Source organism: Lucilia cuprina, chromosome 3 (assembly GCF_022045245.1).
Source record: "Lucilia cuprina isolate Lc7/37 chromosome 3, ASM2204524v1, whole genome shotgun sequence".
NCBI lineage: Eukaryota > Metazoa > Arthropoda > Insecta > Diptera > Calliphoridae > Lucilia > Lucilia cuprina.
In genome coordinates, this window is record NC_060951.1 from 5,920,256 (window position 1) to 5,934,426 (window position 14,171).

Consider the following 14,171-nt stretch of genomic DNA (forward strand, 5'->3'; position numbering starts at 1 on the left):
AGTATAGATCAGTGTCTGATCTATAGTTTAGTATAGATCAGTGTCTGATCTATAGTTTAGTATAGATCAGTGTCTGATCTATAGTTTAGTATAGATCAGTGTCTGATCCATAGTTTAGTATAGATCAGTGTCTGATCCATAGTTTAGTGTAGATCAGTGTCTGACCTTTAGTTTAGTATAGATCAGTGCTTGATCTTTAGTTTAGTATAGATCAGTGTCTGATTTATAGTTTAGTATTGGTCAGAGTCTGATCTATAGTTTAGTATAGGTCAGAGTCTGATCTATAGTTTAGTTTAGATCAGTGTCTGATCTTTAGTTTAGTATAGATCAGTGTCTGATCTATAGTTTAGTATAGATCAGTGTCTGATCTATAGTTTAGTATAGATCAGTGTCTGATCTATAGTTTAGTATAGATCAGTGTCTGATCTATAGTTTAGTATAGATCAGTGTCTGATCTATAGTTTAGTATAGATCAGTGTCTGATCTATAGTTTAGTATAGATCAGTGTCTGATCTATAGTTTAGTATAGATCAGTGTCTGATCTATAGTTTAGTATAGATCAGTGTCTGATCTATAGTTTAGTATAGATCAGTGTCTGATCTATAGTTTAGTATAGATCAGTGTCTGATCTATAGTTTAGTATAGATCAGTGTCTGATCTATAGTTTAGTATAGATCAGTGTCTGATCTATAGTTTAGTATAGATCAGTGTCTGATCTATAGTTTAGTATAAAGCAGTGTCTGATCTATAGTTTAGTATAGATCAGTCTCTGATCTATAGTTTAATATAGATCAGTGTCTGATCTATAGTTTAGTATAGATCAGTATCTGATCTATAGTTAAGTATAGATCAGTGTCTGATCTATAGTTTAGTATAGATAAGTGTCTGATCTATAGTTTAGTATAAATCAGTGTCTGATCTATAGTTTAGTATAGATCAGTGTCTGATCTATAGTTTAGTATAGATCAGTGTCTGATCTGTAGTTTAGTATAGATCAGTGTCTGATCTGTAAATAAGAAAAACCCCGATATCTTGTAATTTTTCATTAAATTCAAAAAATTCAATTATTATTTTGTTGATTTTTGGATAGAAATACAGAATAAATTACAAAAAAAATAGAAAAATATTTATATAAAAAAAATATACAAACTAAAGAAAAGTAATAATAAAAAACAGTACAGAGCTTTAGAATAGCTTAAGAATGTAAAGAGAAAAAGAATTCTAAAGAGTTTTTTTTTAACAAATCTCAGCAAAACCTTAACTATACAAATACCGCGCAAAAAGTGAACAACATCATTATTGAATAGGTTTTCTTTTGTAATTTTATTGAATTTTTTAAAATTAGATTTTGTGTTTTCTTCTTTTAATTATTTCTTTTTTTTTAATTGAAATTTATAATAATTAAGCTTTTGTTGTAGTTTTTAGCAGGTTTTGTTTTGTAATAAAATCTTATAAAGGTTTTAAAGTTGCTTAATATGGAACAAAGAAATCTATAATTCCCTGGAGATATTAAAGGAATTTACAACTTTCTTTCAACAAATAATAATATGTAAAGTGTGGTTGTTGTAAGGGGTTGTGTTGTTGTTGTTGTTTTTAAAAGGAAATTTACAAATCCTCATCCTCGTCGGGTAAGGCGGTTTCTTGAGCTTCTTGTAAATCTCTTTCGATTTGTAATTGCCAATCCTTGTCCATTTTGACTTCTGGGGGCAGTAAAGCGGGCATAGCCACAAATTCCAAATTGGGATCACCTACCAATTTACGGGCCAACCAGAGGAAGGGCTTTTCAAAGTTGTAATTTGATTTGGCAGAGATGTCGTAGTACTAGAATGAAGAAAAATAATGAACGTAAATAAAAAGGTACAAAATTGTGAGCGATCGTTAGATTATATCGCAGATTGATCTATAGAATAGATGAGAGATTGAGAGAATGATCGAAACTATACCATAGATCAGACACTGCTCTATACTATACTATAGATCAACACTGATCTATAATACACTATAGATCAGACACTGATCTATACTATACTATAGATCAGACACTGATCTATACTATACTATATATCAGACACTGATCTATACTATACTATATATCAGACACTGATCTATAGTATACTGTAGATCAGACACTGACAGTGATCTATACTATACTATAGATGAGACAGTGATCTATAATATAGATCAGACACTGATCTATATTATACTATAGATCAGACACTGATCTATCAGACACTGATCTATCAGACACTGATCTATACTATAGTAAAGATCAGACACTGATCTATACTGTAGTAAAGATCAGACACTGATCTATACTATAGTAAAGATCAGACACTGATCTATACTGTAGTAAAGATCAGACACTGATCTATACTATAGTAAAGATCAGACACTGATCTATACTATAGTAAAGATCAGACACTGATCTATACTTTAGTAAAGATCAGACACTGATCTATACTATAGTAAAGATCAGACACTGATCTATACTATAGTAAAGATCAGACACTGATCTATACTATAGTAAAGATCAGACACTGATCTATACTATAGTAAAGGTCAGACACTGATCTATACTATAGTTAAGATCAAACACTGATCTATACTATAGTAAAGATCAGAAACTGATCTATACTATAGTAAAGATCAGATACTGATCTGTACTATAGTAAAGATCAGACACTGATCTATACTATAGTAAAGATCAGAAACTGATCTATACTATACTAAAGATCAGACACTGATCTTTACTAAACTATAGATCAGAGATTGATCTATACTAAACTATAGATCAGAGAAGTATCTATACTAAACTATAGATCATAGATTGATCTATACTAAACTATAGATCAGAGACTGATCTATACTATACTCTAGATCAGAGACTGATCTATACTAAACTATAGATCAGAGACTGATCTATACTAAACTAGAGATCAGAGACTGTTCTGATTACTAAAATAGTTTAAAAATTGATATATAGAATATATCAAAATCAACTTACTTGCAAATTCTTCTTTCTGTGGAATACAATACTCTTGGCCTTAACTTTACGATCCTTAATATCGACTTTGTTGCCACACAATACAATTGGTATGTTCTCGCAAACACGCACCAAATCTCTGTGCCAATTTGGTACGTTCTTGTATGTAACACGTGATGTTACATCGAACATAATAACAGCACACTGTCCCTGAATGTAGTAACCATCGCGCAAACCGCCAAATTTCTCCTGACCAGCTGTATCCCAGACATTGAAACGGATGGCACCACGATTAGTGTGGAAAATCAATGGATGTACTTCGACACCCAATGTTGCAACGTATTTCTTTTCAAATTCACCGGTCATGTGACGTTTGACGAATGTAGTCTTGCCGGTACCACCATCACCAACCAAAACGCATTTGAATGTTGGAATATCTTGTTCTTGTTGGGCCATCTTTTATTTTTATTATTTATTATAAATTATATAAACAAAATGTAATAAAATATGGTGAGCGTAAAAAAAAATACTGAAAAATACAAGGAAAAGAGCAGATAAACAGAAAGAAATTAGTTTTTGGTTTAAAATTATAACTCTTTTAACTCACTTTCCTAACTATTTCCCTAAGTTCCTGATAAACGCGTTTGTTTGTAGTTGAAAAGAGTTCCACACACTTTTTTTCTTTATTTAAACAGGATTTCAACTAGAAAAAATATTTTATATTTTTTTTGCTTTCTATTCTAAACTAAATAAATTTATTAAATTTTCTTCTTTATCTTAGATAATTTCCTTAAAATATTTTGTTTTAATTTGCTTTTTTTCCAGTGAAGATCCTTTCTTTAACAAGGACTAGTGATGACTAGTTTTAACAAGTAAAGAAACTGGTTAAGGAACCCCTAAACAGAATCAAGCAATGAAAAAGGAAACAGCAAAAGTAACAATAACAAAAGAGAAAAGAAAAACATAAGACGAGAAACTAAAGCGTAAAATTTGCTTTAACTATTACTTATGATCAAAACCTTTTATTAGCAAAGTAATGGCGGGTAGGCAGCCTGTTGTTTGTTTAGGGGAGGAAAACAGATGTGCTAAATATAAAGAGTCCTTCTTACAACAACTGTTTCTTAGGTAAAGTTGTGTGTGTGCGTGTGCACAAATTAAAATTATTAAGAATTCTAGCTGGGCAGATGCTAAATTTGTGTTTCTTTTATATAAATGAAATAACAAAAACACTTTAGTTAAGAAGGAAGCAAATTAAGGATTTTATATGTTAAGGAATTAATAATTATGAAAGAGGAAGAGAAAGTTAACAACCAAGGCTTTAGATTACGCTATAGGATTACGCTAGTCTATTCTTTAGACTAGACACTAGTCTATTCTATAGACTAGACACTAGTCTATTCTATAGACTAGACACTAGTCTATTCTATAGACTAGACACTAGTCTATTCTATAGACTAGACACTAGTCTATTCTATAGACTAGACACTAGTCTATTCTATAGACTAGACACTAGTCTATTCTATAGACTAGACACTAGTCTATTCTATAGGCTAGACACTAGTCTATTCTATAGACTAGACACTAGTCTATTCTATAGGCTAGACACTAGTCTATTCTATAGACTAGACACTAGTCTATTCTATAGACTAGACACTAGTCTATTCTATAGGCTAGACACTAGTCTATTCTATAGACTAGACACTAGTCTATTCTATAGACTAGACACTAGTCTATTCTATAGACTAGACACTAGTCTATTCTATAGACTAGACACTAGTCTATTCTATAGACTAGACACTAGTCTATTCTATAGACTAGACACTAGTCTATTCTATAGACTAGACACTAGTCTATTCTATAGACTAGACACTAGTCTATTCTATAGATCATTCTTTAGTTCACTGTACAGACTTGTTTCTAATCTATTGTCAGATATGTTTATTTCATAAGATAGATTCCAGACTTTTCCAGTCCAGACTGCAGTCTATTCTATAGAAGTAAATGTAAAAATTTGGTAAATATCAATTATTGATATCTTCTTTGCTTCCTGATTTGTATTGTTTCTTTTGTTCTTATAAATAATTAAAAAATGAATTATTCATTACAGTTAACATCTTTAAATACTTTAAGAATGAATCATCCTATAAAAACACGCGTTCATAACTGACCTTACAAAACATCTAGTAAATAAAAGGCACCAAATTCCAAATAACATTTGTGGCAAATTTTATTAATATAACCAAACCTAAATGAAATCAAATCTAAAGATAATTTATTATTATAAAAAATCTTAAAGACTCTTTAAAATTTGCTAATATTTACACAATTTTAGGTAAACAATCTAAATTGGCTAACACCAAAAAATAAAATAAAGCACTGTTAATTAACAGTTTAAGACAATGTTAATTAACAGCAAACAATATGACAGAGCCAAACAAATGAAAATGCCATGAAATTAAAAAAATAATGACAGTTGAGTGCGAAAAAGTTTAAAAAGAAAAGGAAAAAAATTAGCACATAACCTCAATTATTAGAGGGTAAAGAATTGGGCACATTTTTTACATGTTTAAATAAATTTTTGAAAAAGTTTGAAGAAAAATCTACTTATTTGCTTAAATGCAAAGTTTTGCTTATAACAAGCGAGTTTTTATAATTTGATTTACACAATTTTGTGAAAAACACATGTTTTTTTAGTTCTTTTGCCACAGGCTCTGCCGCAGCGCTGCAAAGCTTTTAAGACAGCAGACATTGGAACACAAGTTTTTTTTCAGCGTCCGCGCCAACTTTAGCTTGAGTTTTTTTCTTATTAAGAAATTACAAAAAATAAAATATTTTATGAGATAATAATTAACTTTTCTTGGACAAATATAAAATTTTATTGGTTTTTTTCACATGCGTCACTACTTGTCATTCTTTTAAGTTTTTGTTGTAGAATATTCTATTTGGAATTTGGCAACTTTTAACAAATTTTTTTTCTTCGTTTTTGCACACACCTCACAACCACACTTTTCACAATTTTTTTTTTTTTTTGAGAAATCTTTTATATTAGATTTATTAATAATTTATTAAAAACTTCTTACTTCTTTATTTTCACTCCTGGGGAAATTGCTTTATTTTTCAATTATATTTCAGCAAAAATCCTTATTGGGAATTTGCGTTTTTTCCGGGAACTGCACAAAAAAATAACGCCGCTTAATAATAGAGTGTGTGTTAAAATGTCGTTTTTTTCTTTTATCTCTTTCTATATTGTATGATGAAGAAATGCAGATGTTGTTCGGCAATTTTGCCGTTTTTTTTTCAAGTTCGTGAAAACAATGTGGTATTTTTCTGCAGCCAGGGTTGTATTTAGTTGACAAGGTTGTAATGGCCGCTAAGGCAGTGTAACAATATTTGTTAAAAATAACACATGAGAAGCTGGATGTGTTTTTCTTTAAATAATAGAGAAGTAAAACAAATTTCGCAAAAATTTTATACTAAATTAGTTTTGGGATATATAGGCTCGATTATGGTAAGTTTTATTAATAGTAAATTAACTATTAATGGATTTGCTTATAATAATGTTTTAGCTTTTTTATATGATTTTAATTATGGACAATGCAGTGTTTGTGAAAATAGTGAAAAGATAAAATGAAATTTATTTTAATAATACTATTATTGTTAATTTATTAACAATTGTAGTTAATTATGATAATTTTGTTTTATATGAAATATTTGTCTAATGTTTTAATCCGATATCTCTTGTATGTACAGTGTGAAGTGTTTGTGAAAATAGTAAAATATAAAAAAAGTGTTTATGTCAATTATTAAAGTGAAAGTAATGTTGTCGGTAAAGTAATTCATGTGGCAATAGCTGTAAACAAATTGATTTACAAATGAAGCTCAACAACAGACCTAGTAATGGCTGTACTAATAAAATACATTTAAAGAATTAATAAATTATAAATAATAAATAAAGCGATAGACTTTTTAAATGAAAATAAATAAATAAATAAATAAATAAATAAATAAATAAATAAATAAATAAATAAATAAATAAATAAATAAGGTTACTGTCTTAACACACATATAAGTGTGCATGTTGAAGATAAAACAGTACCGATAAGACAGTAAACAAGTTGACGTACAAGTGTACATGCCAAAGATAAAACAGTACCGATAAGACAGTAAACAAGTTGACAACCAAGTGTGCTTGTCCCAGATAAAACATTACAGATAAGACAGTATACAATTTGACATCCAAGATAAAACAGTGTGGCCATATGGTAATTAATGTAGACAAACTGACATATAGATGGCGCAATATAACATTATACATTGTTAAGACTTTAAATACCTAATTTGGGGAAAAATCACCACATCTGGCGACACTGTCCTCTACTAATATAATTCAATTTGTAAAAAGTATGCCATTTAATAACGTTTCCATTCAAATTCTGAATATTTAAAGAAATTTAAATAAATTTTATTAAATTATTAAACGTCTAAGCAATAGCTCTTCGTAAAAATCCTCCTTCTTTTAGGCCAACTAACACAATTTGTAAGCCCTTCAAGAAAAATTTATAAAAAAACATCTTTTTTTTCTATCTCTCTCTCTAACTATAATTATTAATTTTATACTCTTTATTATCGCCACCAGTTCTCGTCGTTATTGCAGTTCTCGCACCCTCCGTATAATTAAAAGTTGTGATTGATGGTGGTGCATGTATCATCACCTTAACCCTTTGGGTGATGTGCTCACGCAGCAAACGTCCCATATGATTGTAAAGACGTGTTTCATCGGTGGTACTTTTATCATCGGATTTAGACGATTTACACTCATAATTGGGACAACAGCGGGGGAAATCGAGAAACTCATTGGCGGCGGGCAGACGATAGCAATCACCCTCTAGTTGGGGAACTTGACAACTAAACAAAATAAAAACCATAATTTAAGTAAATTTTATATCTTCTTTTTCTTTAAATAATACTTTACCTATCTTCCCATAATTTCAGAGAACCCGAGCATTGTACACGTATGCATTGACCGGGACGAGTGAAAACTTCACCAATATATAATTCACGATTTGTTTCGGGATCGGTGCATTTGGCATTGTAATGATCTATGGATAACAAGTTAAAAGGTAGGAAAGTTAATTTTGTTACTTAAAACATTTACAATTGTATTTTTAAAATTTAAACTTGTTTTAATCGAGTTTAGTTAAACTTTAAAGTTGAAAGTTTAACCAAATTTAACTACTAAATATGATAGTTTATTAAAAATGTTTTATTTGTATGGCAATCTTTTTTTTTGATATTGCCATATTTTTTACAGAATTTTGTAAAATACTTTTTAAAAGTGTTAAAAATATTAAAATTAAACTTTTAAAAAGCTTTTATTTGCATTAAAGAGTTTGAATTATGACTTTCAAGTCTTAAACTTTGTTTAACCAAGTTTAGTTAAACTTAGAAAATGAAAGTTTAGTGAAATTTAACACTTGACAATGAATGACCATTAAAAGAGTTTTATTTTTTGTAAAGAAAATTTTTCAATTTTGCCATATTTTTAGCAAAATTTTAAAGAAAAATTAGGAATTATTGCGAAAATTATAAAAATTTACTTATAAATTGTTTTTATAATTAATAAGTAATAAAACTGTAGATTTTCAAGCCTTAGCCAAGTTTAGTTAAACTTGAAAAATGAAAGTTTAGTGATATTAAATAGCTTTAAATGACTCGTAATAAATATAAAATAAAAATTTGTTTCTAAAAGTGTTGACAATTGCGTTATTATTATTTTTTTGCAAACATTTGCTTTAGTTTGTTGATGTTTTTAAATTGTTGTTTTTAACCTTGAAACATGACCTAGAAAATAATGTTGCGGCCCGTGTTTTAAATCATTATAATAACACTTAAACTTACCACGTGAATATGTTGAAGAAGGATAAGCAAATATCACATAAATATTTAGCATTAAAATTAATATTATTTTAAACATTTTTTTCTAAAACACACACTGACACACGGGATTTTTTTTGTAAATCTTTAAAATTTTGTTTTTTTTTACTTCTTTTTGCTTTAAAAATTTGCAATTTTTTTTTAAATATTTTCAAATAATTTTTCTATACTTAACGTTTCATAAGCTCAAGTTCAACTAAATGTATATAGAGTTTTTGTTCTTTTTTTATTAAGCTAAGATTATAAATAAAATGAGTAAAATATATTTAATTTGTTTATACAATTAATTGTTTTTGCAAAAAAAAAATTCTTATCTTTTCAAAAAAATATAAAATTTTTTTCTTGGTATTGATGTGAAACTTTTTTGTTTACTTTTTATTTCAAAGACTTTTTTATGCTTCAAATATTTGATAACGGGGTGTTTTTTTGTAGAAAATTATTTCATTTAGACTTTATGTAGTCATTTTAATGGACAGCGATGAAGAAACTAGCAAAAACAACTAAAACTTGTCATTTTAACAATATGTGTAGGTGATTTAGGAATTACGCTTTGATATGGCAACCTTAAGTATTTTCCAACTATGTTATTGTTCTACTTATACATTTACTGTTATGTCGATATAGCAGTTATGTTGGATATGTACACAAGATAGTGCAGTAATTAGTGTAGCAATTATTTATAATGAAATTACAAGAAATTTACCATTTTTGTAGAATTTCAAAAGGTTTGTGTTAAAAACAAGAACATTAATTACTTTGTTTTCAAACTACACTTGTTAGTTATTAATTAACAACCTTAAGCTAATTCCATCTATGTTAACTACTATTATGTCGATATAGCAGTTATGTTGCAAATGTAAACAAACCAGTACAGGGAGTTATTAATTAGCATAAAATAACAAGAAATTTGTTCTCTTTGTTAAAATTAAGAGATTTTGTGTTCCAACAAGAACTTTAATGTTTTGTTTTCAATCCACAGTTGGGAGTTAATAATTGCACACAAAAGTTTTGTATTTTTATTAAATTTTTGTTGTAAATCTTCTTTAAATTTTAAAAATAAACCAAGAAAATGTTGCTACTTATAATTTCTAAGACGAATGCAGAATTTTTAAGCCTTAAACTTAGTTTAACCGAGATTAGTTAAACTTGAAAATCAGAAGTTTAGTAAATTTGAATACCTAGGTATGAAAGGCAATGAAATTTAATTCATTTTCACACAAAATTTTTTGGAGTGTTGCCATATTTTTGCCAGGATTTTAAAGGAAAATAGTAAAATGTAACGAAAATGTTAAAAGTTGTTACATACAACGTTTCTATTGTTATTAAATAGTTGAAATCTAGATTTTCAAGCCTTAAACTTAGTTTAACTGAGATTAGTTAAACTTGGAAAACAGAAGTTTAGTGAATTTGAATACCGTATTAAGAAAGACATTGAAATTTTATTAATTTTTACAATAAAATTTTTGAGGTGTTGCCATATTTTTCACCGAATTTTTAAGGAAAATGGTAAAATGTAACGAAAATGTTAAAAATTATTTTGTAAAACGTTTCTACTGCTATTAAAAAAAACAGTTAAAACTCAAATTTTTAAGCCTTAAACTTTGTTTAACCGAGATTAGTTAAACTTGGAAACCAAAAGTTTAGTGAATTTGAATACCTTAGTATGAAAGTTGATCAAATTATTTTTATTTTTACATTGAAAATTTTAGAGTGCTGCCATATTTTTGCCGAATTTTTAAGAAAAATTGTAAAATGTAAGAAATTATTTCGTAAAATGTTTCTACTGTTTTTAAACTTTTAAAAACTAGATTTTCAAAGATTTCAATACCTTAGTATGATAGACAATAAAATTTTATTTATTTTCATACTAAAATGTTTAGGGTGTTGCCATATTTTTGGCAGAAATTTAAAGAAAACTTGGAAAATAGTACGAATATGTTAAAAATTATTTTGGGAAACGTTTCTATTGTTTTTAAACAGTTGAAAATCAGATTTTTAAGCCTTAAACTTAGTTAAACCGAGTTTAGTTAAACTAGGAAAACAGAAGTTTAGTGAATTTGAATACCTTACTATGAAAGCCATTCAATTTTAATTTATTTTCACACTAAAATTTTTAGGGTGTTGCCATATTTTTCACAGAATTTGAAAAGAAAATGGCAAAATAGTACGAAAATGTTAAAAATTATTTCGTAGAATATTTCTACTGTTAATAAACAGTTAAAACCCAGAGTTTCAAGCCTTAATCTTAGTTAAACCGAGTTTAGTTAAACTTGGAAATCAGAAGTTTAGTGAATTTGAATACCGTATTATGAAAGACATCGAAATTTTATTAATTTTTACAATAAAATTTTTGGGGTGTTGCCATATTTCTCACAGTATTTTTAAGGAAAATGGTAAAATGTAACGAAAATGTTAAAAATTATTTTGTAAAACGTTTCTACTGCTATGGAACAGTTGAAACTCAAATTTTTAAACCTTAAACTTAGTTAAACCGAGTTTAGTTAAACTTGGAAATCAAAAGTTTAGTGAATTTGAATACCTTGGCATGAAAGATAATGAAATTTTATTAATTTTCACATTAAAATTTTTAAGGTGTTGCCATATTTTTTACAGAATTTGAAAAGAAAATGGACAAATATGGCTAAAATGTTAACTTTATCATTAAATTGATAATACTATTAGGCATTATTCTGCAAGTTCTTATATTTTTCCACGGAAATCCCCTGATTTTAAAAATTTTGCAAATCTTTAAAAATTTTCTCGATTGATGGCGAAATTTTTTCTTTATTCAGCACTCATTTTGTAATTAAGTTTGATAAGCTTAATAGAATAGTTTAAAACTTACTTACTTGTCATTTTTTAACTTATGCAATAAAATCTATATTTTTTTTTTTTAATTTTATATTTAAAATTATATTTTTTATTCATATTTATTTGTTTTCTTATCATTTTTCTGTTGTTCTTGTTATTTATACTTATATTTTTATTTTTATATATGTATGATTTTTCTTAAAGAAAGGTAAATCTAAACATTATTTATTTCATTTGCTTAAATTTATAGAAATTTATTATAATATTTTTTTCTTTATATATTTTTTTACTCCTTGTTTGCCCATTAGTAAGTTTAATCAAGTGATGTTTGTTTTTTAATCGTGAGTAATTTTTGTGAATGTTTTTTAGATCTAATGGATGAAACTTATAATTATGAACAATATTTTCTTTTTCTTATAATTTTATTTATTAATTTTTATTCCGTTAATATTAGTATGAGTTTTAGTCTTAAAGCTAGTAAAAGTTTTAAAATAAACGTGTGTGAGTTTAGTATAATAATGAAATAATTAAGGTTTCATTTTGTGTGATTATGTTAGTAAGTATGAGTATTGTGATTTGAAGAGAAATTAATCTTAAAATAATCTTTCAAAATAATTGACTTTAAAGTTTAAACCAAAAGTGAAAATAATAAACAAATTCTTATAAAAAAATCATAAAATAATTGTTAAAATAAAAAAGTAATATCATTTATTGTTATTACAAATATCGAAGAATCTGAAACTAAGGTTTTTAAACCTTAAACTTGGATTAAGCGAGTTTAGTTAAACTTGCAAAATTAAAGATTAGCGAAAAGTAAACACATAATATGAAACTTCATAAAAAATCTTTAATTTTGCTAAAAAAAATTTTTGAGTGTTGCCATATTTTTAGCAGATTTTTTGCAAAAATTCTTAAATAATAAAAAAAATTGAAAAATTTTATTATAAAAAAAGATTGCTAGCGCTAAACATTAAAATTTTGGGTTTTTAGAAACTTAAACTTGGTTTAAGCAAGTTTAGTTAATCTTGCAAAAACAAAGATTAGCGAAAAGTAAACACATAATATGAAACTTCAGCAAAAATATTAAATTTTGATGAACAAATTTTTTGAGTGTTGCCATATTTTTAGCAGATTTTTTTGTAAAACTTCTTAAATAATGCAAAAAATTTAAAAATTTTATCATAAAATAAGTTTGCTTACATTAAACATTCGATTTTTGGGTTTTAAAAAACTTAAACTTGGTTTAAGCGAGTTTAGTTAAACTTGCAAAAACAAAGATTAGCAAAAAATAATCTCATAATAAGAAACTTCAGCAAAAATCTTTAATTGTTATAAAAATTTTTTTGGAGTGTTGCCATATTTTTAGCAGATTTCAGTTTAACAAAGTTTAGTTAAAGTAGGAAATTAAAAGTTTAAGTAAGTATAACTACTAAATATGTTTGCAAATTAAGACAATATGAGTTTTTTATAAACAAATAAAAAAATCTAAAAAAAAATTTAAAGAAAACTTAAAATTTTAATGAATTTTTTTCTTTTTCAATTTTTCAAACTAATTGTACAAAAAAAAACTAGTTAATCACTGTCGCACTAACTCTCTCGCTCTGTCTTAAACGAATATAAATTGTGCATGTGTACATTTTTTCGGTGTATCTAGAGTCAATCTCAACCATTTGCCCCGACATGAGGGCGCTGCCAAAGCACTCCATCTTGTAGTGCGACCCGGTAAACCCTCGCCACGGCAATGATACTGTATAGATTGTGGCGGTGGATAGGGTGTGGTGGTAGTAGTTGTAGTCGTTGTTGTAGTGGTGGTAGTAGAAGTAGTTTTAATCGTTAATGAGGCCGTATCGTAATCATCATGTTCATCACTACTACTACTGCTGCTGCTATTGTCGATCATATTTTCATCGCTGTCATTTAAATCCTCCTCCATCGAACTGCTGCCTAAGTCAAGTTTATTGTATAGCGAGTCATTGTGATGTTTCGATTTCAAAGTTGATGAAGTTAGATTGTTATCTGAGGAAGTGGCAAAGTCCTGAATAAAAGCTTCCACGTCACAGCGTACTACAATGCGGTCACCTTGACAATAGATGAGAGAAAGATATACAGTTTATTAATATAGCAATATGTTTATCGCAAGATTATGAGTTTTCCTTACCTTCTATCAATAGATTGTAGGGCGGTAATTTGTGACAAGCCTTGGATGTCCTTAAAACCTCAAATTCCACACAGTATCTAAAAATATACAAAAATAACACTTAATTAACTAATATTATTATTATATTTTTAAACCTTAAACATGTTTTAAGTGAGTTTGGTTAAATCTGAAAAACAAGAGTCTATAGTCTAGTCTATAGTCTAGTCTATAGTCTAGTCTATAGTCTAGCCTATAGTCTAGTCTATAGTCTAGTCTATAGTCTAGTCTATAGTCTAGTCTATAGTC

The 14,171-nt window shown here is 27.5% G+C and overlaps 3 protein-coding genes across 5 annotated transcripts; all 3 read right to left on the reverse strand.

The window, feature by feature from the left end:
• Positions 1-1,306: 1,306 nt before the first annotated feature.
• LOC111685136 (GTP-binding nuclear protein Ran) lies at positions 1,307-6,219 on the reverse strand. Of its 2 annotated transcripts, none has more exons than XM_023447372.2 (3): positions 6,064-6,219; positions 3,005-3,512; positions 1,307-1,821 (listed from the first exon to the last, which is right to left on the reverse strand). In XM_023447372.2, the coding sequence occupies exons 2-3, from the start codon at positions 3,437-3,439 to the stop codon at positions 1,606-1,608; spliced, it is 651 nt and encodes a 216-aa protein (XP_023303140.1). In that variant the 5' UTR covers positions 3,440-3,512; positions 6,064-6,219; the 3' UTR covers positions 1,307-1,605. The 2 variants fall into 2 exon arrangements, with proteins under 2 accessions (XP_023303140.1, XP_046802805.1); XM_046946849.1 differs by lacking the exon at positions 6,064-6,219 and adding an exon at positions 3,591-3,692.
• A 1,210-nt stretch (positions 6,220-7,429) lies between these two features.
• Positions 7,430-9,041, reverse strand: LOC111685149. 2 transcript variants are annotated; one of them, XM_023447391.2, is made up of 4 exons: positions 8,882-9,041; positions 7,956-8,082; positions 7,601-7,888; positions 7,430-7,527 (listed from the first exon to the last, which is right to left on the reverse strand). In XM_023447391.2, exons 1-4 carry the CDS (start codon positions 8,955-8,957, stop codon positions 7,509-7,511), a joined length of 510 nt encoding a protein of 169 aa, XP_023303159.2. In that variant the 5' UTR covers positions 8,958-9,041; the 3' UTR covers positions 7,430-7,508. The 2 variants fall into 2 exon arrangements, with proteins under 2 accessions (XP_023303159.2, XP_023303158.2); XM_023447390.2 differs by having other exon boundaries at positions 7,430-7,888.
• A 2,870-nt stretch (positions 9,042-11,911) lies between these two features.
• LOC111685145 (C-type lectin domain-containing protein 141-like) lies at positions 11,912-14,016 on the reverse strand. The gene is made up of 2 exons (XM_023447385.2): positions 13,887-14,016; positions 11,912-13,807 (listed from the first exon to the last, which is right to left on the reverse strand). Exon 2 carries the CDS (start codon positions 13,659-13,661, stop codon positions 13,335-13,337), a length of 327 nt encoding a protein of 108 aa, XP_023303153.2. The 5' UTR covers positions 13,662-13,807; positions 13,887-14,016; the 3' UTR covers positions 11,912-13,334.
• Between the last annotated feature and the right edge of the window lie 155 nt (positions 14,017-14,171).